Source organism: Bos taurus, chromosome 3, assembly GCF_002263795.3.
Source record: "Bos taurus isolate L1 Dominette 01449 registration number 42190680 breed Hereford chromosome 3, ARS-UCD2.0, whole genome shotgun sequence".
In the NCBI taxonomy this organism is placed as follows: domain Eukaryota; kingdom Metazoa; phylum Chordata; class Mammalia; order Artiodactyla; family Bovidae; genus Bos; species Bos taurus.
Window position 1 is genome coordinate 58,113,398 of NC_037330.1, and position 26,243 is coordinate 58,139,640.

Below are 26,243 nucleotides of genomic sequence, written 5' to 3' on the forward strand. Positions count from 1 at the left end.
CTCCATTTTTCCCTGGTTTACATCCTCTGACATAAGGCTGCTTCTGTACTTTTTCCCTACTCGGTCCCTGTCAATTGGCCTTATCAAGGAGGTAGCCATCATTTATTGCTGCTTATTGACTAACCTGGTAAGAAGTGCTCCAGAATATCTCCATGTGCCTAACTATTGTAAAATATAAATGAAAGATGGATAGCCATTCCCTTCACCAGAAAGTTTTCTCAACCCAGGAATGGAACCCAGGTCTCCTGCATTGCAGGCAGATTTACCATCTGAGCCACGGTGTATATTTTAAATTGTGTAATTTCATAATTTTTCATGTATGTGTCACCTGTGAAACCATCACCAAGATCAAGATAGAAAAGGTATTTGTCAAACTCAACACGTACTCACGTTTTGTGATCCCTCATTTTGTTTTCCTGCCCAGCTCTTCACTGGCTACCACTGATCTGCTTTTTGCATTTTAGATGAATTTGCATTTTTCCAAAGTTGTATGTAAATGAACTCATGCCGTATGTACTCTTGTTTGGTCTGACTTCTTTTACTTAGCATAATGTGTTTGAGATTAATCCAGGTTGCCACATCCAGGTTGTTTCATTTTACCGATACACGATAATTAGTTTATCCATTGAATTAATTATTGTGGATTATTTGTCCATTTACCATTTTAAACTATTTTTTTTTACCTAGAAGAACTATATATTTCAAAATAAAATAGACTTACTACCCTTATTAAAGAGATACTAATGTGCTCAATGGATACCATAGAACATTATATTTATCCTATTAGGACACTTTGCCAGAGTAGGAAAGACAATGTTTTACTTTTATGACTTAGGAAACTAATGGAATCTGTTAGTGCTTTAATTTCCATGTTTTGCTTTAAAAATGGATGTGAATTAGGCTCCAGCTTTTAGTGATCAGAGAATAATAAAACGTTGTTTTTACTGGAGAGAATGCTGAATCACTCTTCTTGGTACAGTAAACAAATATTAGAAGTCCAAAAATAGAAGACACATTTTTACTTTTTATTTTTAAAGCTTCTTGAGTTTGCTGCTTCTTGATAAGAAAATGGTGATTAAACTATTTCTATTAAAAAGGCAGCAGATGCAAAATACAAAATCAAGATACAAAAAATCAGTTGTTTCATTACACTAATATCAGAAGGAGAACTTAAAACCATCCCATTTGCCTCAGAACAAAACAAAACAAAACAAAAACCTAGGAATAAATTTAACCATGGAGCTAAAAGACATGTATACTGAAAATTGTAAGACATTGATGAAAGAAATTGAAGGAGACACAAATAAATGAGAAGATATTCCATGTTCATTGACTGGAAGAATTATTAATATTGTTAAAATGTCCATACTTGTCAAAGCAATCTACAGATTCAGTGCAATCCTTATCAAAACTCCAATGGCATCTTTCACAAAAATGGAACAAACAATCTGACTCTTTGTGACCCTACGGACTGTAGCCTACCAGGCTTCTCCATCCATGGGATTTTCCAGGCAAGAATACTGGAGTGCGTTGCCATTTCCTTCTCCAGCATGGAATCATAAATGACCCCACATAGCCAAAGCAACCTTGAGAAAGAAGAACGAAGTTGGAGGCATTACACTTCCTAGTTTTAAACTACATTACAAAGGTTTAGTAATTAAAACAGTATGATATTGGTATAAAAACAGACACATAGATTAGTGGAACAAAATAGAAAGGAAAAAAAGAAAGATCAGAAATAAACCCATCCACATATGGTCGGTTAATCTATGACAAAGGAGCCACGAGTACACAGTGAGGGAAAGGATAGTCCATTTAGTAATGGTTTGGGGAAAATTGAACAGCACATGCAAAAAAAAAAAAAGAAACTTTACCTCTATCTTACATTATACACAAAAATTAACTCAAATTGGATATAAAGCTTGATTGGACTACCTGAAACCATAAAACTCATAGAAGACAACATTGGCAGAAGCTCCTTGACATTAGTCTTAGTGATGACTTTCTCTTTCTTTCTTTCTTTGACACCAGAAGCACAGACAACAAAGGCTAAAATAAACCAGTAAGTCAGTCATAGGAATGTAATGTATAACATGGTGAGATAGTTAATAATACTGTATTATATATTTGAAATTTCAAATATTATATATTTGAAATATATATATATATTATATATACTGTATTATATTTGAAAATATAATACTGTATTATATATTACATATTTGTGCTATATATATATAGCACAAATATATGATATATGCTAAGAGCGTACATATCAAAAGTTATCACATACACAATTATAACGATGGTGATGGATGTTAGCTAGACTTATTGTAATCATTTCTCTGTATATACAGGTGTTTTACCCTGAAAGTAATATGTTATATATCAGTTACATCACAGTTTTTTTTTTTAAAGAAATCTCCAGAAGTCAGGCTCCTAGTCCTTTTCCTCAGTAAGGTGTTATGTTTTCAGTTGTGATGTGACCACAGAGCTAGTGAAGTGCGTTGTGGAAGAAACCATTTTGACTTTTCAATGTTTACCAAAATAGTTTAAATGAAAAAAGCAGAATTAGAGCATTTTATTATATTTTAAAATTTTCTTTCTATATAGTTTCATGCCAGTGTAGTTTTTTTAAATGAAAGTTATAAATGCTGAACAGTGTATTTTTATATCTTTCAATTTCTAAGCTCTCTGAAATTTTGCTAGTTGGCAATGGTAGCCATGTCCTGTCATTTGATTTACAATTTCAACAGTAAATGTGAAAGTTAAAGAATTTCTTTTATAGATATATATTATCATTAAAATACAGTTGACCAAGGTTAACTCTGATTTTTATATTTTAAATTTATTATTATTTAAAAGGTAAGATCTTTACCTGATGGTAACCCAATCCATACCAAAAATTCAGGTATGGAATTTTTTATATAATAAAAATATTTTCTGGCCAAGTTTCAAGTTTCTAAGGTATACTATTTGAAGAGCATTTTTTCCTCCGTCTTTTTAATAACTAAATTGATGTGCTTCTGAACTTTTAAATAAAGTTTTAATTTTAAAATAGTCAAATTACATGGCTATAATATAGGATTATATTTTTTGACATCTTTTGTCTCTTATTCCCTCATCTTTGGTACTTTTTGTCTTTTTCACATTCCTTTACTATAATTTTCATGTTTAAGAAGAAGCCAATGTTCATGCATATACTCCATAGTCCATGTTAACCCAGAAGTCACAATTCTTTTTTTTTTTTTTTTACTGTTCTATTGAACATAAATTTCAGCCACTGAAAAATATAAAACAAATGCACATCACATGCAGTTATAAGACAAATGCTCTTACAACTACCACACAGGTCAGGAATGGAACTGCCAGTTATCCCCAGAAACTTTTATGGATACCAACCCAGCCACAAGCCTCTTTTCTCCTTCTGAAAGTAAGCAGTTCCTCTTTTATCTTTTATAGTTTATCACTCAAGTGCACATCTTTTAAAACTATTGTTTAGTCTTGTTTTTTTTTTTAAGTCTTGTGTTTTTCAGTCTAAAAGTTCTTTTTTCCATAGTTTTTTCCCCACTTTATAATTGTTGAAGATCCCCAGTCATTAACCTGTAGAGTTTCCAACAGCCTGGGTTTTGCTGATTATAGTCTCATGATGTAGATAAGCATGTTTTCTCCCTCCTCTGTATTTCCTGCAAATTAGTAGTCACATATAGAGGCCTGACCAAAGTCAGTTTTGCTTGTTTGTTTTTGGCAAGACTGTGGGTGATACTGTGTTCTTTCATCAGGAAGCACAAAATGTCTAGTATCATTCTGTGATGTCAGTAACAGTTTTGATGCTTCAATTCCCTATATATTAATACATTAGATCATGCAGTGTATTGCAAAATGGTGATATTCTTGTTCTCTCTCTCTTTTTTTTTTTTTTTGGTTTATTGGCTGGAATACAACCCCTAAACTGCTCTTTGGTTAGTTATAGTATGTATAGAAAAGGTAGAATAAATGCTTGATTCTTCACCTTTGTTTACCAGTTTTGGAAATGAGTTGGCTCTCTTTCAGCTTCTAAATGTGAATAATTTTTTGTTATTGTATCATTTTGAACTTTTGAATTTAAACATTTGACACGTTTCAATCCATTGCAGTTTTTATCCTTATTGAAGTTCATATTATCTCACATCTGGCTGGTGAGATCCTTTTCAGACTCCCACAGTTCTTTTAACATGACAAATGTTATACTTTTTACAGTTTTCTTTCAAGTATAAGGTGTTCTAGGCTCATCTTTTGGATGGATGGGAATTATGAATTTATCCATGAGGATGCTGTGAACCAGTGGTTGTAAACTGGTACCAAGGGGCCCAAAGTAGCCACTAGCCATGTTGTCATTTCTTTTTCTGACAAAAGAAACAAACACGTCATTGTTCAACAAAAATAAATAAATAAAATATTTTTAACATTTATTATGTGCCAAGTGTTTTACTAATTTCTGGGAATATGGTGGTTAGGAGAGATAAAGTTGCCCTCAAGGAATTTATTATATATGTAACATACATAATTTATTATACATACCTGTGTTATAATCTGATGAGGAATAGCAAACCAGCCAAACACTACGTTAAGTAACCTTGTAGGACCCTAGGATGGTGTGAGAGTCTTAGATGGGACCTAACTCAGGGTATTGGAGGTCAAAGAAAGATTTGCAAGTAATATATTATTTAATCTCTTATTTAAAATGTAAGTGTTGCAGATGAAGAAAGATAAAGAAAAATTACTCAAGGCAGAGAAGGTGTGTGTGTGCATGTGCACGTGCGCATGCTCAGTTGTGTCCAACTCTTTGCGATCCCATGGACTGTAACCTGCCAGACTCCTCTGTCCAAGAGATTTCCCAGGCAAGAATACTGGAGTGGGTTGCCATTTCCTCCTCCAGGGAGAGAAGGTATAGGTAACCCTGATTTCCCTTAGAAAAGCAATCAGCATGTCTGAATTGAATGTATTCTGTTCCAAAGCTTCCAGAAATCTGACCTTGTGTCCAGTCTTTCTGTTACCACTGCCTTTTCTCTTGCCAGAAACATCCACAAGTAATATTTTCTCCACAGAACTCAAGTTTAAATTGGAAACAAGACATTTCTTTCCTAATCCATACTGGATGAATTGGTATCACTTAATTTCAATTTTTTTCCCCTAAGATGAGTTTTCCAGAATCAATCTTGCTAGTCTATCTTATTAGTTGGCATTAATTATCATAATATTTACCCCTCCACTGAACTGTCTTTTCTAGCTGATATTCATACTTAATTGCAGCCTTCTTAACTTTTAAAGATATGATTTTTCTACTTGTCTTGCTTTTTATTCCTTTTTCCGTGTCAGAAAAAAACACTAAAATAACTATCTGTGACAAAATATAAGGAAAGTATAATTATTAACTTATATCAGTATTGAAACTGATCCTGATGAATTTCATTCTAATGTATTATTTGAGAAAGAATATTGCTCTAACATTTTAGAGCAACATCCTTGGCTTTTTCTCAGCACGGACTTATTTAACACTGGTCCATTTTTATTTCTTGAAACAACTGTTTTAGACTGCTAAAGTATAATTTCCAAAAAGGTAATATTTTGATTTTCAGGCACATATTAAATAAACATAGGTCAAAGATTTTATTCAATTCATTAACTAATGATAGAACCAGTAAAATGTCAAAATAAATTCAAAGAACATTTGATCTATTTATAGACAATTGAATATGGGAATGTTAGAATAAGATAGTTGAGTTTGATGTAAAACTAATTAGTATCCTGTATATTAAGCTGTAACCTGTGGGTTTTTTTTTTTCTTTTTTACCCAACAGAAGAATTAATGTGTAGTTAGTAAACAGTGAGTCTAACAAAGTACATTCTCCTAATTGTTGGGTGACTCTGTGTCCCATATGACACTTAAAAGACCTGTTACATATATTTTTGTCTTTTTTTTCAAGTTTTGAATGATTCTGAATATGATTTTAAAAATTTCTTAGACTAGATTAGAGAATTTTCTTTGGGTCTGAGGATTGTTTGTGAATAATTGATGAAGTAAGCTTCATTTTAGTATACTTTGTAAGTTTTGCATTCCATTGTCTGACAACTGCATAACAATCTTTAATATTGAAAGATATTAAATTAATTAATTTTGAGGAGAATAAATCATTTTAACTGGACATCAAAGGAAGGCAAAGGGAATTTTTGTATGCTTAATAAATTTAAAGTAATTTGCTATGGAATAAACTCCCTATATTATTTGTGTTCCCTAGGGTTTTCCTGGAGATATTGGGATCCCTGGACAAAATGGCCCTGAAGGATCAAAGGTAAAGAAAAAAACAGAAAAGAAAGGAAAAAAAAGAAGAGCATGGTATCTATAGTTTTCTACTCTCAAATCTCCATGAATGGGTAAAAAAATACTTTAGAAATATCAGAACATTTCTGAATATTTTTGAGCTGTCTCAAGTGCATTTTAAAAAACCTTTTCGACCTTGTTTCAAAATAATCAGGAAGTAGTTTGCGTGTCTGGTTGTTTTTTTGGTGTCAAAAGACATACTCCTAGAGTAGAAGTATGTTTATACAGTCTCTTGGGTTTAGGTTATTGGAAATGATTTTCCTGGTTTGGTCTAGGCTTAGATTAGGATGACAGTATTTGCAAAGCACATAAGTAACTGAAAATGGATTTCTTTTAAGAGGTGAAAAAATTTAAAAAGCCAAAAATCTATGGCATACACAAAATAGGTAAGAGTATTCTGACCACTAAAACCAATAAGGTATTTAGGGCCCGTAAAATATCCACTGATTAAAATAAAGAAAGCCCATGGAGTTCTAGAATTTATACATAGCACAAACTACCAGAAAAACCTGGTCATTTCTAACTTCCTTTACTGTTACTGTGTATATATACTAAATATTATCCATAGCAAAACTTTAAATACCAGACTTCCCAAGCAGGCTGACATAGAATGAGCATTGTAAACAAATAAAGCATTGTGAATAAATACACAGAATGATGAAACAGCCAGAAGTTTGGAGAACTGGCCTGTTATGAAGTATAGCTGCTGCAGAAGGTTATTAGCGTGAGTAGAGAGGAAGTGTTAGGGAATGAAGCTGAAAAGGATATTAATATAGCTATATTTGTTAGTGTACTATAGTGGCAAGTCCTAAAGTTCTATAGTAAATGTTTTGGAGACACCTCCTTTAACCCTCACAACCGTTTTATGAGGTAGATATTACCCCCATTTTATAGATAGTTAACTTATTCCCTCACAGTCACATAACTTTTCAAGTGACTAAGACAGGATTCTAATCCAGACATGATTTCAAAGTCAGAGGTCTTAACCACTTAGTTTGAGGATTAAATTGTTGGAAAGATTTAAGACCATGTTGAAGAGTCTCTCCTCCTTCCATGGGTATCATGAAGTAATCAACAATTTTTAAGGAGCAAAGCATTGTAGGTGATTTATGTTTTATAAAGATACCTCTTATGTCACCATGGAGAATGGTTTAACAGGAGGGAAAATGAAAGCAAACAGATGAGCTAGAAAAAGCTGGAAAAGAAGTTATAAAGATCTGAAGTGTAATAGAACATTCATTCAATCAATAAATATTTACTGACTGCCTCTTATATGACATCCATTGTGCTAGACAAGGGCTACAAAAGTGAAAAGTCCTGCTCCCTGTTTTCAAGAAACTTATAATCTAGAGGAGTATATGTAGGAAATCTTTTATAATAACCATGTAAATAGCATATAATATGTGATACTGTGTGAGTACAGGGTTAGGAGACTCAGATTGCACTTGGTAGAGAAGGTAGCACTTGAGCTGACATGATGAATGAATAGGAATTTGCAGACAAGTATGCATGCATGGCATTATATATAAGCGATGTATGGCATTCAGGAAAAGGAAACTTGTGAGAAGATGAAGGTGCAGTATTTGAAACATATTGTAATGAAAAGTTATTCACTGTTTATGTGAAGTTCAAATTAACTGGACATACTGTGTGTTATCTGGCAACACTACTGGCCACCTGTCAACTCCCCCCATATATACACAACCGTATTTCCTCCTCCCTTTCTGTCTCCGTAGAAGAGGTATTCCTCCCCTTCCTCAGTATGCAAGTTTCATACACGTTTTGTATCAAACCCTCTCCTGGCTCCTGAATGACTTCATGCCATCAATTATCACCTTTATCCTGATCTCTACTGTGACTCAAATTTCCCCACTTTGCCCTTGAAACCATTTTCACTGCTAATGTTTTAGTTTAGGTCCTATTTATTCTTCACCAGGACTAGTGTAGTTCAGTTCAGTCACTCAGTTGTGTCCGAATCTTTGCGACCCTATGGACTGCAGCACATCAGGCTTCCCAGCTTACTCAAACTCATGTCCATCGAGTTGGTGATGCCATCCAACCAGCTCATCCTCTGTTGTCCCCTTTTCCTCCTGTCTTCAATCTTTCCCAGACTCAGGGTCTTTTCCAATGAATCAGATCTTCGCATCAGGTGGCCAAAGTATTGGAGCTTCAGCATCAGTCCTTCCAATGAATATTCAGGTCTGATCTCCTTTAGGATTGACTGGTTTGATCTCCTTGCAGTCCAAGGGACTCTCAAGAGTCTTCTCCAACACCACAGTTCAAAAGCATCAATTCTTCGGTGATCAGCTTTCTTTATGGTCCAGCTTTCACATCCATATGTGGCTTCTGGGAAAACCATAGCTTTGACTAGACAGACCTTTTTCAGCAAAGTAATGTCTCTAATTTTTAATATGCTGTCAAGGTTGGTCATAGCTTTTCTTCTAGAGCAAGTGTCTTTTAATTTCATCTGCAGTCATCATCTGCAGTGATTTTGGAGCCCGAGAAAATAGTCTGTCACTGTTTCCGTTGTTTCCCCATCTATTGCCATAAAGTGATGGGACCAAATGCCATGATCTTAGTTTTTTGAATGTTGAGTTTTAAGTCAGCTTTTTCACTCTCCTCTTTCATTTTCAGCAAGAGGCTCTTATATTTTAAATATAGCAGTGCATACTTGTCTGTCCCAAACTCACAATCTATGCTTCCACCACACCTTTCCCCACCGGTAACCATAAGTTCATTCTCTAAGTTTGTGAGTCTGTTTCTGTTTTGTAAATAAGTGCATTTGTATCATTTTATTAGATTCCACATATAACTGATATCATATGATATTTGTCTTTCTATGACTTACCTCATTTAGTATGATAGTCTTCACATCTATCCTTGTTGCTGCAAATTGTGTTATCTCATTCTTTTCAGTGGCTGAGTCATATTCCACTGTATATACATACCACCTTTCCTATATTATCTGGACTTCCCTGATAGCTCAGTTGGTAAAGAATCCATGTGCAATGCAGGAGACCCTGGTTCAATTCCTGGGTCGGGAAGATCCGCTGGAGAAGGGGTAGGCCATTCACTCCAGTATTCTTGGGCTTCCCTTGTGGCTCAGCTGGTAAAGAATCTGCCCTCAATGCAGGAGACCTGGGTTCAATCACTGGGTTGGGAAGATTCCCCTGGAGAAGGGAAAGGCTATCTACTCCAGTATTCTGACCTGGAGAATTCCATAGACGGTATAGTCCATGGGATCACAGAGTTGGACATGACTGAGTGACTTTCACTCCATAGACATTTAGGTTTCTTCCATGTCCTTGCTATTTTTTTTTAATTTATTTATTTTTAATTGAAGGGTAATTGCTTTACAGTATTGTGTTGATTTCTACCAAACATCAACATGAATCAGCCATAGGTATACCCATGTCCCCTCCCACCAGAAAACATGTCCTGGCTATTGTATGCTGCAGTGAACACTGGGGCACATATGTCTTTTTGAATTATGATTTTCTCCAGATATGTGCCCAGGAGTGGGATTGCTGGATCATGTAGTAGCTCTATTTTTTCTTTTTAGTTTTTTTTTTTTTTTAAACTTTACAATATTGTATTGGTTTTGCCAAACATTTCTTCAGGAACTGTCATACTGTTCTCCACAGTGGCTGGAACAATTTACATTACCAAACTGTGTAGAAGGATTCCCGTTTCTACACACCTTCTCCAGCATTGTTTGCAGGCTTTTTGTTGATGGTCCTTCTGACTGGTGGGAGGTGTTGTCTCATTGTAGTTTTGATTTGCATTTCTCTAATAATTAACAATATTGAGCATATTTTCATGTGTCTTGGCCATCTGTATGTCTCATTTGGTTAAATGTCTGTTTAGATCTTCTGTCCATCTTTTGATTTCGTTTTTTTTTTTTTTATTGAGCTGCGTGTGTTGTTTGTAAATTTTGGAGGTTAATCACTTGTTGGTCTCTTTGTTTGCAAATATTTTCTCATATTCTGCGGGTTGTCTTTTGGTTTTGTTTATGGTTTCCTTTGCTTGTGTAAAAGTTTTGAATTTAATTAGGTCTCACTTGTTTATTTTTGTTTTTATTTACATTACTCTAGGAGACAAATAAAAACATATGCTACTGAAATTTATGTCAAAGAATATTCTTCCTATGTTCTAAGAGTTTTATAGTATCCAATCTTACATTTAGGTCTTTAATCCATTTTGAGTTTATTTTTTTGCATGGTGGCAAAGAATGTTCTAATTTCATTTTTTTACACATAGCTGTCCTATTTTTCCAACACCACTTATTGAAGATACTGTCTTTTCTCCGTTGGTGTGTGGGTTTATTCCTGGACTTTCTACCCTGTTCTGTCAATGGATGTTTCTGTTCTTGTGACTATAGTCTGAAGTCAGGGAATGTGATTCTTCCAGCCCTGTTTTTCTTTCTCAAGACTGCTTTGACTATTCAGGATGTTCTGTGTCTCCCTACAGATTTTAAGATTTTAGTTCTAGTTCTGTGGAAAATGCCATTGGTAATTTGATAGGGATTGCACTGAATCTGTAGACTGCCTTGACAGTATAGTCATTTTGACAATGTTGATTCTTCAAATACAAAAACATTTATATTTTTCCATCTGTTTGTGTCATCTTCACTTTCAACAGCATCTTACAGTTTTTGGAGTACAGGTCTTTTGCCTCCTTACATGGGTTTATTCCTAGGTATTTTATCCTTTCTGTTGCAGTGGTAGGTGGGATTGTTTTATTAATTTTTATTTCTGATTCTCCATTGTTAAGTATAGAAATACACAAGATTCTGTGTATTAATTTTGTACACTGCAACTTTGCCAAATTCATTGATGAGCTCTAGTAGTTTTCTGGTAGTATCTTTAGGATTTTCTGTGTAGTATTGTGTCATCCACAAACAGTGACCATTTTACTTTTTCTTTTCTAATTTAGATTCCCTTCATTTTTTCCTTCTCTAATGGCAATAGCTAGTACTTCCAAAACTAAGTTGGTTAAAAGTGGTAAGAGTGGAAATCCTTGTCTTGTTCCTGATTTTAGAGGAAATGCTTTCAGCTTTTCACAGCTGATTGTGATTTATCTGCAGTTTTGTCATATGTGGCCTTTATTATGTTGAGGGATGGTCTCTTTATGCCCACTTTCTAGAGAGGTTTTTTAAAAGCATAAATGGATGTTGAATTTTGTCAAAGGCTTTTTCTGCATCTATTGAGATGGTCATATGGTGTTGCAATTTGTTGATGTGGTGTATCATACTGATTGATTTGCACATATTGAAAGATCCTTGCACCCCTGGGATAAATCTAAGTTGATCATGGTGTATGATCCTTTTAATGTAACACTTTTTATTTTATACATAGTGGTTTGTACCTCTTAATTCCCACTCCATCTTGCCCTCAACTCCTTAATTTAATCTTTTAAATTATGCATATCATACTAGGTGAAGAACATAGGATAACTTTGTAAATCCTCTTCAGTTTGTAAATTGTGTTTCTCATAAATTTTCATTAAGAAAAATGTCAGAACTGAAGAAAGCCAGTTGACCTCCTGAATACTATCATAATACTAATCTTTAAAACTTCCTTCCCGTTACTTTCTTCAGTTTTAAAATTACAATATTTAAAAGTGTGACAGAGACCTGAAGGCCACATATTTTAATGAATATAAATGGTTGAATTTCCAGTGAGTAGTAGTTACTTTTTACATAACTTTATCTAAATTTTTTCAGTAATATGAGTTATGGCCTCATTTGCACCAACATTATGAGACTAACTGTTTTTCTACACATCACTGAATTTTAATATCTTAGATGATTTAATCAAGAGAACAAGAAAATTTTAAAAGAAGAGGAGTATGATTTTATGTTTTCTAGGTTGGGAAGGGTCTGTTTTTGTCTTCTTTTTCCATCTTTCCTATTTGCCTTGAAATTGTTCTAGAAATTCTAAAATTGGAAAAATAGAGCCATACATATTGACCCTACATGATGTGTTTCTTAGGTTGTATACATTATGACATGGAAACATCTTAAAACTTTTTATTTTCATGTATATATCTTATTTGGAAAGTGAGGACAGTGTAAATTATTAAAGTTCTGTTTAGGCTATGTAAATTAGTCATCAAGAAAACTATGTGCACTCTCTTTGAAATACATGGTTATCCTATTTGCAAACAAAATGTGTTCCTTCCAGAGCAATTTGGCACAGCTCTAAAAGAAGCCTTTTATTTTCTCCTCATTTTCTGCCAGTTGAATAAAAACCTCAAACTAACATTGGAAACTTGTGTTAATTATGGTTCCATCCATTGTGGGATTTTGTGTGTATGTGTGTGTGTGTATAGTTACAAAACATACTTCAGCAAGCCTTCTTGAGAGCTTCCCAATTTGGCAACTGCTTTCATGCATTCCATAACATTAGCGAAACCACATCCCTTGCTGCTTACTGCAGAAAGTGAGTACCCAGTAAATATTCTCTGTTCTTCAGTAAACAGAGGAATGACTTATTTGTTGCCATAATGGTTTGTGTTGTTGCTTTGGCTATGGAATTAAGAGTGCTAACAACAAGCTGTTCCTGTCTGTTGTATAATATCCCTGTTTTTAGAAAAGTCCTATTTGTGAGGTTATGTTACAGAATATATGGAAATAATTTTTTATACTGAATTATTAAAGTATGTTATATGCTTACCTATATATAGGTGAGCTAACTTGCATTCCTAAATAGTTCTCTGAGATCACAGCAACCCCACCCTGAATAGGCACATTCCAAAGTCAAGATTTTGTACATAGACTTCCTGTTTTAACCATTTGATTTTCCAGGCAGCATTTAGTCAGCTGAGAAGTATTTATTGAGTTTGTACAATGAGCAATGGATTTTGTTAAGCAATTACTTGAAAATAAGATGAAAACTAAAAATAAAATCTGTGACAAATCTAGACACCATATTAAAAAGCAGAGACATTACATTGTGACAAAGGTTATACAGTCAAAGCTATGGTTTTTCCAGTGATCATGTATAGATGTGAGAGTTGGACCAAAAAGAAAGCTGAGAAGCAAAGAACTGATGCTTTTGAACTGTGGTGTTGGAGAAGACTCTTGAGAGTGCCTTGGACAGCAAGGAGATCCAACCAGTCCATCCTAAAGGAAATCAGTCCTGAATATTTATTGGAAGGACTGATGCTGAAGCTGAAGCTCCAGTACTTTGGCCACCTGGTGAAAAGAGCTGACTCATTGGAAAAAACCCTGATTCTGGGAAAGATTGAAGGCGGGAGGAGAAGGGCATGACAGAGGATGAGATAGTTGGATGGCATCACTGACTCAATGGACATGAGTTTGAGCAAGCACCAGGAGTTGGTGATGGACAGGGATTTTTAAGTATATAGTACAGTATTAACTGTATGCATATTTTTTGCACCGAAAATTTCTAGAATGTTTTCACCTTGCATCACTGAAACTTTGTACCCATTTAACAGCAACTCCAATTTCCACCTCCCACAAGGCCTACAACCATCATTCTTTCTGCTTCTATTAGTCTGACTGGGCTTCCCTGGTGGCTCAGACAATAAAGAATCTACTTTAGATACTTCGTATAATTAGAATTATGCAATATTTGTCTTTCTGGGACTGGCACATTTCACTTAGCATAATGTCTTCAGGGTTCGTCCATATTACGGCCTATGTCAGAATTTCACTCTTTTTGAAAGCTGCATGAAAATAGTCCCTTGTACAATTGTTTAAAAATCCACATTCTATCTATCCATTCATACATCAATGAACATTAACATTGTTCCACTTATGGGCATCAGTTGGACTGCAGCACACCAGGCATCCCTGTCCATCACCAATTTCTGGGGCTTGCTCAAACTCATGTCTGTCGAGTCGGTGATGCCATCCAACCATCTCATCCTTTATCATTCCCTTCTCCTGCCTTTAATCTTTCCCAGATTCAGGGTCTTTTCCGATGAGTCAGTTCTTCACATCTGGTGGCCAAAGTATTGGAATTTGAGCTACAGCATCAGTCCTTCCAATGAATATTCAAAACTAATTTCCTTTAGGATTCACTGGTTTGATCCCCTTGCAGTCCAAGGGACTCTCAAGAGTCTTCTCCAAAACCACAGTTCAGAAATATCAATTCTTCGGTGCTCAGCTTTCTTTATGGTCCAACTCTCACATCCATACATTACTACTGAAAAAACCTTAACTTTGACTAGACAGACCTTAGTCAGCAAAGTAATGTCTCTGCTTTTTAAATGCTGTCTAGGTTTATCATGGGCTTCCCTGGTGGCTCAGACAGTAAAGCATCTGCCTGCAATATGGGAGACCCGGGTTCCATCCCTGGGTCAGGAAGATCCCCTGGAGAAGGAAATGGCAACCCACTCCAGCACTCTTGCCTGGAAAATTTCCATGGACTGAGGAGCCTGGTGGGCTACAGTCCATGGGGTCGCAAAGAGTCGGGACACGACTGAGCGACTTCACTTTCACTAGGTTTATCATAGATGTTCTTCCAAGGAACAAGTGTGTTTTAATTTCATGACTGGAGTCACCATCTGCAGTGATTTTGGAGCCCCAAAAAAATAAAGTCTGAAAAAAAAGAGTCTGTCACTGTTTCCATTGTTTCCCCATTTACCTGCCTTGAAATGATGGGACTGGATGCCATGATATTCATTTTTTGAATGTTGTCTTAAGACAACTTTTTAACTCTCCTCTTTCACTTTCATCAAGAGGCTCTTTAGTTCTTCTTCACTTTCTTCCATAAGCATGGTGTCATCTGCATATCTGAGGTTGATATTTCTCCCGGCAATCTTGATTCCAGCTTGTGCTTCATCCAGCTTGGCATTTTGCATAATGTACTCTGCATATACGTTGCCCTGCTTCATTTTGTACTCCAAAGCCAAACTTGCTTGTTACTTCAGGTATCTCTTGACTTCTTACTTTTGCATTCCAGTCCCCTATAATGAAAAGGACATCTTTTTTGGGTGTTAGTTCTACAGTCTTGTAGGTCTTCATAGAACCATTCAACTTCAGCTTCTTCAGCATTGGTGGTTGGGGCATAGTCTTAGATTACTGTGATGTTGAATGATTTGCCTTGGAAGTGAACCAAGGTCATTCTGTTGTTTTTGAGATTGTACCCAAGTCCTGCATTATGAACTTTCTTTTGTTGACCATGATGGCTACTCCATTTCTTCTAAGGGATTTGTGCCCAATTAGTAGATATAATGGTCATCTGAATTAAATTCACCCATTCCAGTCCATTTTAGTTCCCTGCTTCCTAAAATATCGATTTTCACTCTTGCCATCTCCTATTTGTCCACTTCCAGTTTACTGTGATTCATGGACCTAACATTCCAGGTTTCTATGTACTATTGTTCTTACAGCATCAGATTTTACTTCCATCACCAGTCACATCCACAACTGGGCATTGTTTTTACTTTGGCTCTGTCTCTTCATTATTTCTGGGTGAAAGATACTGTTCATGTGGTTCTCCAGACAAGAATACTTGCCATTGATCTATATCTCTGTTTTTTGCTCATATTAAACTGTTTTGATTATTTTAGCTTGGTAATATGTTTTAAAATCAAGAAGTGTGAGACCTTCAGCTTTGTTGCTGTTCCTCAAAGTTGTTGTAGATATTCACAGTCCTTTTTAGTTCCATATGAATTATAGAATTTTTTTTCTACCTACATAAAATTCCACTGGAATCTTGCTAAGGATTGCTTTGAATCTGTTGGTTGGATGGTATGGACATTTTAAAAATGTTAAGCCTTCCAATCCATGAGTATGGAAAGTCCTTTCATTGTTTGTGTGTTTTTAAATTTCTGTCAGTAATGTTTTGTAGTGGACTCTCTTTCCATTTATTTGTGTCCTTTTAAATTTCTTTCATCAGTGTATTTTCAGTGGATAGGTCTTTGACCTTCCTAATTAAATTTATTCCTATGTGTTTTATTCTTTTTGGGTGCAATTATAAATGGGATTGTTTTGTTCATTTCACTGTTTTTTGGTTTGTAATGTATAGAATTGCAGCAGATATCTGTGTATTGATTTTGCATCCTGCAACTCTACTGAATTCATCTATTAATTCTAACTTTTTTGGTGGAGTCTTTTTGAATTTATGTATATGATAATCATGCTGTGCTTAGTCACTCAGTCGTGTCTGACTCTTTGCAACCCCATGGACTGTAGCCCAACAGGCTCCTCTGTCCATGGAAATTCTCCAGACAGGAATACTGGAATGTTACCATGCCCTCCTCCAGGGGATCTTCCCAACCCAGGGATCAAACCCAGGTTTCCTGCATTGCAGGCAGATTCTTTACCATCTGAGCCACCAGAGCAGCCCTATTATCTGCAAATAGTGACAGTTTTACTTTTTCATTTCTAATTTGGATGCCTTTTATTTATTTCTGTTTTTTGGCTAATTGCTGTGGCTCAGACTTTCAATTCTATGTTGGTTAGAAGTGGCAGAAGTGGGCATCTTTAACTGTTTCTAATCTTAGAAAAAACATCTTTCAGCTTTTCACTGTTGCTTATGACGGTAGCTGTATATTTGTCATATATGGACTTTTATGTTGAGGCACATTCTCTCTATACTCACTTATTGTTTCTTTTTTTTTAATCATAAGTGGATTTTAATTTTGTCAAATGCTTTTTTACATCTATTGAGATCATGTGAGTTTTATGTTTCATTTTGTTAATGTGGTTTATCACCTTGATTGATTTCATGCAGAAATGTTGAATCATCTTTATATCCCATCTGATCTTTGTGTATGATACTTTTAATGTGCTTTTTAAAAAAAAAAAATTACAATACTGTGCTTTATGGAGGCTGTGTCTATGTGTACCCACTTGTGTTATAAAGGTGTAGGGAAATTTCAAAAATGGTGCTCATCAGCACCTCAGTCCCAAAGTCCCAACTCATACCTGCCTCACTAGCAGTCACTTTAAGATTAGTAAATCAGTCTCCTTCACACATGGTCCAGGCACTTCTCTAACTACTGCTTTTGCAGTGAGTCCCAGAAAGTGTGAGACCATGCATGAGTCCTTCAAAAGGAGTATATAAGATTCCATAGCCCCCAGTTCCCTTGGATTAAGCCCCATTGAGTTTTGAAAGCCAGATTTTGGGGACCCTTATTTTTTTAGTGCAGCTATTGAGGTTTGGCATAAACCCCTTGTATCTCAGGGAGTAGCTCCAAACCCATGAGATCCCTCCCTTAAGGAGATTGTTTATTGGAGGTGAATTTTTTGATGAAACCACATGTCTACCTCTCCTACTTATCTCAGTGAGGCTTTTTGTATCCTTTGTTGTGGGGGAGCTGTGTAGCTAGTTCTTTTTCAGTGGTAATTGTTCTATATGTAGTTGATTTGGTATGTCCAGGGAAGGTGGTGTCATCTTGGACTACTCCACAATTGCTAGTTTTTTCAAGGACTTTCACATCTATTTTCATTAAAGATATTGGCCACTAATTTCATGTTCTAGTAGTATCTTTATTTGGTTTGGTATCAGGGTAAAGCTGGCCTCATAAAATGACTTTGAAAATATTCCCTCTTCAACTTTTCTGGAAGAGTTTCAGAAGGATTTATATTAATTCTTTTTTAAATGTTTGGTAGACTTCTCCAGGGAAACCATCCTAGGTTTTTTATTTCCTGGGAGGTTTTGATTAATGATTCAGTCTCCTTGCTAGTTATAGTTATGTTCAGGTTTTCTTTCTTCATGATTCAGTTTTGGTAGGTTGTGTATTTCTAGGAATTTTACCTGTTTCTTCTAGGTTATCCAATTTGTTACTGGTATTAGTCTCTTGTGATCCTTTTTATTTGTCACGTAGTCAGTGATGCAGAAGTAGATAATTTTTTGGAATTCCCTTGCTTTTTCTATGATCCAACTTATGTCGGCAATTTGATCTTGATTCCTCTGCTTTTTTAAAATTCAGTTGGTACATCTGAAAGTTCTTAGTTCACATACTATTGAAGCCTGGCTTGGAGAATTTTGAGCATTACTTTGCTATCATGTGAGATGAGTGCAATTGTGTGGTAGTTTGAACATTCTTTGGCGTTGACTTTCTTTGGGGTTGGAATGAAAACTGACCTTTTCCAGTCCTATGGATACTGCTGCCCTTTCCAAATTTGTTGGCATATTGAGTGCAGCACTTTCACAGCATCATCTTTTAGCATTTGAAATAGCTCAGGGAATCCCATCACCTCCACTAGCTTTGTTCATAGTAATGCTTCCTAAGGCCCACTTGAGTGCATACTCCAGGATGTCTGGTTCTAGGCACACCATCATGATTATCTGGGTCATTAACACCTTTTTCATGTAGTTCTCTGTGTATTCTTGCCACTTCTTCTTAATCTCTTCTGCTTCTGTTGGGCCTTGTTGATTCTGTCCTTTATTGTCCTTTATCTTTGCATGAAAATATGCAGTTTGCATGAAGAGATTGCTAGTCTTTCCCATTGTAATGTTTTCCTCTATTTCTTTGCATTGTTCACTTAAGATTTTTTTTTATCTCTTCTTGCTGTTCTCTGGAACTCTGCATTCAGTTGGATATATTCTTCCTTTCTCCTTTGCGTTTTGCTTCTCTTCTTTTCTCACCTGTCTGTAAGGCCTCCTCAGATATCCACTTTGCATCCTTCCATTCCTTTTTCTTGAGGATGGTTTTGGTCACCACTATCTGTGTACCCAAATGTTACAAATCTCTCTCCATAGTTCTTCAAGGCACTCCATCTACCAGATCTAATCCCTTGAATATATTTGTCACCTCTATTATATAAGGGATTTGATTTAGGTCATACCTGAATGTAGTCATGTAGTCATGTATGGATATGAGAGTTGGACCATAAAGAAGACAGAGCACCAAAGAATTGATGCTTTTGTACTGTGGTGCTAGAAAAGACTCTTAAGAGTCCCTTGGACAGCAAGGAGATCAAACCAGACAATTCTAAAGGAAATCAACCCTGAATACTCATTGGAAGGACTGATGCTGAAGCTGAAGCTCTAATACTTTGGCCATCTGATGGAAAGAGCTGACTTATTGGAAAAGCCCCTGTTGCTGGGGAATATTGAAGGCAGAAGGAGAAGAGGGCTACAGAGGATGAGATGGGTGGATGATATGACTGATTCAGTGGACAGGAACTTGGAAAACCTCTGGGAGATGTTAAGGGGATGGGGAGGCCTGGTGTGCTGCTGTCCATGTGGTTGCAGAGAGTTGCACATGACTTGGTGACTGAGCAACAACAACAGCAATACCTGAATTGCCTAGTGGTTTTCCCTTCTTTCTTCAATTTAAGCTTTAATTTTGCAATGAGGAGCTGATGATCTGAGCCACAGTCACAGTCAGCTCCAGGTCTTGCTTTTGGTGAATGAATAGAGCTTCTCCATCTTCGGATGCCAAGAATATAGTCGATCTGATTTTGGTATTGACCATCTGGTGATGTCCATATGTGGAGTTGCCTTTTATTATTGGAAGAGAGAGTTTGCTATGACCAGCGTGTTCTCTTGGCAAAACTCTGTTAGCCTTTGCCCTGCTTCATTGTGCACTCCAAGGCCAAACTTGCTTGTCACTCCTGGTATCTCTTGACTTCCTACCTTTGCATTCCAGTCCCCTATAATGAAAAGGACATCTTTTTTTGGTGTTAGTTCTAGAAGATCTGGTAGGTCTTCATAGAACCGTTCAGCTTCTTCAGCATTAGTGGTTAGGGCATAGTCTTGGAATACTATGATGTCACATGATTTGCCTTGGAAGTGAAACGAGATCATTCTGTTCTTTTTGAGGTTGCACCCAAGTCCTGCATTATGAACTTTCTTTTGTTGACCATGAGGGCTATTCCATTTCTTCTAAAGGATTCTTGCCCACCATAGTAGATATAATGGTCATCTGAATTAAATTTGCCCATTCCTGTCCATTTTAGTTGACAGATTCTTAAGGTGTTGTTCACTCTTGCCATCTCCTGTTTGACCTTATCCAATTTACCTTGATTCATAGATCTAACACTCCAGGTTCCTATGCGATACTGTTCTTTACAGAATGGGACTTTACTTTCACTACCAGACACATCCACATCTTAGTGTTATTTACACTTTGGCTCAGCCTCTTCATTCTTTCTGGAACTATTTCTCCTGTCTTCCCTAGTAGCATATTGGACACCTATCCACCTGGGGAGGGCGGGGTCTCAAATTCCAGTGTTATATCTCTTTTCCTTTTCATTCTGTTTGTGGGTTTCTCCAGGCAAAAATGCTGAAGTAGTTTGCCATTCTTCCCTCCAGTAGACCACGTTTTGTCAGAACTCTTCACCATGACCCATCTGTCTTGGGTGGCTCTGCACGGCATGCCTCGTACCTTCATTGAGTTATTCAAGGCTGTGATCCATGTGATTATCACATGGTTATTGGTTAGCTTTCTGTTCTGGAGACTGTGGGATTATAGTTTTTGCTTCTTCTTCTGTCTGCCCTCTGGTGAATGAGAATAAGAGGCTTATGCAAGCTTTCTGATTGGAGAGACTGGCTGTGAGGAAAACTGGGTCTTCCTCTGGTGGGCAGGGCATGCTCTGTAAATCTTTAATCCAATTGTCTACTGATGGGTGAGGCTTTGTTCCCTCCCTGTCACCATCTATGTTTAGACTCATAATATTTATTTTGCTTGTTTTAGAAATTAATATAAATGAAATCATACTACATACATACTTCAGTTACTTTCTTCTTTCAGTCTTATCTTTTCAGCTTATTCTAAGTTGATTAATATTATTTATAGCATGTTCATTTTCACTATATAGTAACTCACTAAATAGATATACTATACTTTTTTAATTGATAGAACTATTGATATGTTTTCTGGCAGATATCTTTTAGGTTTCATAAATCTTTCATGTATGTTTGTAAACACTGTGTAAACTCGAATTTGGGGTTCCCGTTTTCTATGTATGGCCATTAGATCGTGAAGGACAGGGAAGCCTGGCCTGCTGCCACCCATGGGGTCACAAAGAGTCCAACATGACTGAGTGACTGAACAACAACATTAGATCGTGTTTATTAATTTTTCAATTTAAGTCTTTTCTGTTTCTACTGATTTTTATCAGCTTGACCTACTAATTTCTGGAAGAGACCTGTTAAAATTTCCCTAACGTCTTTCTCAGTTTTAACATATATATTTAGAAGTTGTGTTCCTCAATGCATAAATATCTTCTGGTTTTTCTCTTCCTAATGAACATAGCCTTTGATCATTATTGAATGACCCTCTTAATGCTTATAATCTGTTTTACTCTAAAATCTGTTAGCTCTAGAGTTCAAAGTGTTAGTCATTCAGCTATGTCTGACCCTTTGTGACCCCATGGACTATAGCCCACCAGGCACCTCTGTCCAAGGAATTCTTCAGCAAGAATACTACTATGGGTTACCATTTCCTTTTCCAGGGGATCTTCCCAACCCAGGGATGAACCCCTGTCTCTTGCATTGCAGACAGATTCTTTACCATCTGAGCCACCTACTTCAGCTATTTTATGGCTGGTAAATTGCTTTGCATATATCCTCCTATTTTTTAAATTTAATTTTCCTTATTTTTATGTTTTAGAGGTGTTTCTTATAAACAGCCTGTAACTAGTTGTTCCCCTTTAATTCAACTTTTATTCCTTTAAGATTATAAATTAATCTTGGAAGGGGAAGGAAAAAGGAACCTTATTTGCCTCCCTGAAAGGGTTTTTTGGGAGGTTTTAATCAGGGGGTGCCACTTTCACAGGCTAAATAGCTACAGTGAGAGAATAGCAAAATCGAGTTCTCTTGGATCACTTAGCCCCTCTTCTGGGTTTGGAGCTGTTTTTTGAATATATCCTCCAATGTAAAATGTATCGTCATCAGTGCCTTTTGAGACCCCACATTGTTGGTAAGTTTTTGGTGTGAACTTATTTTTAGATACATGTTTTTATTAAGCTATCGTAATTCAATACAAAGTTATTTGCACATCCTAAAAAATTTATGATCCTCCCAGAAAAGTTTTTGCTCCTTCATCTAAGTCCCCTTTTCCACTTTGCTAATACTTCTATTCCATTACAACTCTTCTAGTTTTTATTTTAAATTGCCTTCTCCCATAGTAAATTATTAATTCATTGAGAATAAAGACTCTATATTATTCATATTTGTATAATTCAGGACTACTCTCGTGCTTTTTTTTGGACCTTACACATAATAGAAAATTAATAAAATGTCTGTTGAAAAAATGAACATATGAATAAATAACTAAACATTAGCTATCCTGTGGTGGAATTTAAATATCACAACATTCTGACCTTTAGTCTGCACATTAAAACCTTAGAGTTCTAGAAGACCATTTTAGATATTAAGAGTTAGAAATCACAGTATCGGTCAGGATTCTTTGATTGTAAATAATGAAAACTCAACTAAAATATGATTGTATATGAGAAGTATAGGAATTCAAACACAACTATACCCAGACCCCCAAAGATATCCGTAGAACCCAGTCACTTCATTTATTCATTGGTTTCGTTCTCAGATTCTCTCCCCTTCTTGGTTTCCTTCTGTTTAGGTTTACATCATCCTTAATGCTATTTCGTCTTCCCAGTTGTTCCACTGTAAGCCAAACATTTCTTTAGTTGGACTAACTTGGGTTTCTGGCTCATTACTGAACCAACCACTGTTTCTAGGCATGTGGATTATGCTGATTTAGGTCCTTGTCACATATCCATCCTTAAATTTAGTCAAGGGTACAGATACCTCCCCTCAAACTACGTGAGGAAAGACTGCTTCATTAAGCAAAATTTTGCCTGAAAAAAAAATATGAATATATAGAGCAGTATACATTCATTTCAATAATCCATCTCTTCCTATTAAAAATAAGAAAGCTGAGCAAAACAGCTAGGTTATTGCCTAAACTCATGCAGTTTCTTAGATAGTGCTTATGTACAAAATGAGTCTGTGATAATGTATTACAGACTTTTAAGCTTGAACAGTTTTTCATTTTTTGATTGTGTTTATAACATAGCAATTATAAACCAAGATATATCATGAAGGAAGATTCTCATGCAGTCAATCATGATGAGATTCTCATCTCATCACTCTGCTCCATTCCAAACCAAAAATCAGTCATGTAGGTAGATCTACTATTTGGCATAGTTATTTGTTACAGCTAAAAATTAAATTAAACCTTTAATGGTTATAAGCTTACTAAAAGCAATAATACAAAATGTAGCTTTTAAAAAAGAGTTACTTAAAGATCTGGCTCATTGCCTAGTTAGAGGAACAGAACAAAACAAGAAAAATGTTGCCATGTTAAATAAATGATATATAATATTTGCTGAAATAGGAAGATTTATGTTTCAGTTACTGGATGAATTGTTATTCAAAGAGCATTTGACTTTTAACAGCATGCATTTAGATGAACAAAAGATGTATTTTAATCTTAAAATTCATGACTGTATTCAGATAGTTAATTCTTCTGCAAATTGTCCTCTCTTTTTTACTAGCTTGTATCAAGAAAGGAAGTAAGTTGAAGAACATTTCATATGAATAATGTGCTCCAGACTTTGCTAGTCTCTAAACAGATGTTAAAACACTATATATCTTCTCCATCTGTTTTCAGACTTTGTGGACACTCTATTATCCATCAGTATTTACTGTACTAGTATCAGATTAACAATTGGGCCTATTGCTTTAATTCTAGCACATTTTATGAAAAATGGTCCAGTTGAAGAGTGACATACTGAGCAGATTATATGAATATTAACATATTGTTTAAAAATAAGTTTATCATATGTTTTCCAAGTTTCTGGATGACATGCAGTTTTTTTGCTTATCTAGCCTCTAAATCGTTTTGATACTTTCCCAATGAGAAATGAATGGTATCAAATATTATTGCACATCTGAGACTAATGCCTAATGAAAAAGTATTAACAGAGCTAAAAATGTTACTTTGTGTCCTTGTATTGCTTTTACAGGGATTCATTGGAAACAGAGGGCCTTCTGGACCTCCTGGTCTCAAAGGAACTCAGGTATGGAGAAAATAAATATCCAGTCAGAAATTCTTTAAATTCAGATTTTTCTTTTTTATTTTTTATGGGACTTTAGTTTTGGCTCAAAGAAAACTGCATTAGGTGGACAGTTTTTTACCATTGAGGATTTCAAGTTACCATTTTGTATTGGCAGTTATGGGATGGAATTTGGAATCATTTTAATGTTCTGAATTCACTAAGTGATTTATGAAGTGGTCTCTACAAAATGGCTGAAGAATCTGAGCCCATAATCTCCCTCATATGTACTAGAATTTACATTTACCATTTGTGTCTATTTTATATTTCTAACCCATAAATTATTTTTAATTGAATTATGGACTGACTAAAATGTTTTTAAATAAATAAGATATATGATTTAAGAGGTCTGTAAGTGTTCAGATGTGGTAAATATGAACTGTTTATTTAAAGGTAAAAAAATCAGTATGTTTAGCAAATATGTTAAATAGAATCAATACATTTATTATTTTAATTTTCTTAGAATATAAAGTATAAAAATTATTTTTGTATGTTTCTCTGTTTTGTCTACCCATACAATATTTAATCCTTAGAAGAATGCACAAAATTTTATATTTTATGACATTATAGCTGATTTGATCTCAAAAATGTTTGATCTGCAAATTAGATAAAAGGAAACTCTAAACATTGAGCTCCATTTGTGTAGGATCTGATATATCTTTATCTCTAAGGCTTAAGAAAGAACTGTGACTCAAAAACGTTTGTTGAATAATTAAGAATCAGAATGTGCCAAGAGCAAACATTCTGTACCAATAATTTTTTAATAAAAACAATTTGTACTGAAATCTATCTATTTATGTCAGAGATATAGAGTCCAAGAAAGTCAACTCTGTCCTTATTTCACAATCTCAGTGATTCCTAATGCTGATTTTTCTAATGCCCTAATCACTTTCACTCTTATCTACTCTCAATTTTCTATGTTTATCTTATATCATCTACCAGTTTAAAAATAATCCAAAAGTACATATCCTTCTTAATGTGATATGGGGTTGTCAGACAAAAAAATTAAATGTTATGGGGTGACATAGTTCTAAAATATAAGAAAATCACAGTATTATTTTTATTACATTTCAGAAAGAGCTTTAGACTTCAGAATAAATGGAATAAGGGTTTATATTTTTAAATACTCATCTCATGAGGTATGAAATGTTCTGATCTTTGTTTAAGGGAGAAGAAGGACCAACTGGATCCTTTGGAGAACTGGGGCCAAGAGTAGGTACCACATAAATAGTTTTCGAAGAATGCTTCTCTTAAAACAATGGTTTTGTGTTTTTAAATAACACCAAAGTTTAAGTTTATAGCAAAGGGCAAAGATTAAAACAAACTATAGTGGTTTATTGAAGTGGTCTCCACGGTCTATAGCCATACAACCCCCTCAAATAAAATAGTATTGTAACTAAAATTTTCCAAGGATATTTTAAATTATATTATGCTTACTACATATTTGTCTATGGGGTTGCACAGAGTCGGACACGACTGAAGTGACTTAGCAGTAGCAGCAACTACATGTTTGTGACACCATGGACTAGAGCCCATCAGGCTCCTCTGTCCATGGGATTCCCCTGGCAAGAATATTGGAGTGGGTTGCTGTTTTCTTCTCCAGGGATCTTCCTAACCCAGGGATTGAGCCCCAGTCTCCTACATTGCAGTATTCTTTGCCAACTGAGCTACCAGGGAAGCCCTACAACTAAAAATTTCCAGGGATATTTTAAATGATATTACACCTACTATATATTTACTTATTCCTTCAATTCATCCAGTCTTATGGTCTTAGTAATTTGTACAAGTTATTTATCAAGTTTCTCAAAATGTCATACGAACCTAAATACATTAACTATTTAGTAATACTTTGGAAATTTCTGTTTTCTGAGTTTG

At 35.4% G+C, this 26,243-nt stretch overlaps 1 protein-coding gene across 3 annotated transcripts in view; it reads left to right on the top strand.

The window, feature by feature from the left end:
- Window positions 1–26,243, top strand: part of COL24A1 (collagen type XXIV alpha 1 chain) — a 392,387-nt gene that overhangs the window by 177,880 nt on the left and 188,264 nt on the right. For all 3 annotated transcript variants that reach the window (XM_024990097.2, XM_024990098.2, XM_024990099.2), the window contains exons 21-23: window positions 6,279–6,332; window positions 24,279–24,332; window positions 25,536–25,580. In XM_024990097.2, the coding sequence (XP_024845865.1) occupies window positions 6,279–6,332; window positions 24,279–24,332; window positions 25,536–25,580 (153 nt within the window). The remainder of the gene's footprint in view (window positions 1–6,278; window positions 6,333–24,278; window positions 24,333–25,535; window positions 25,581–26,243) is intronic.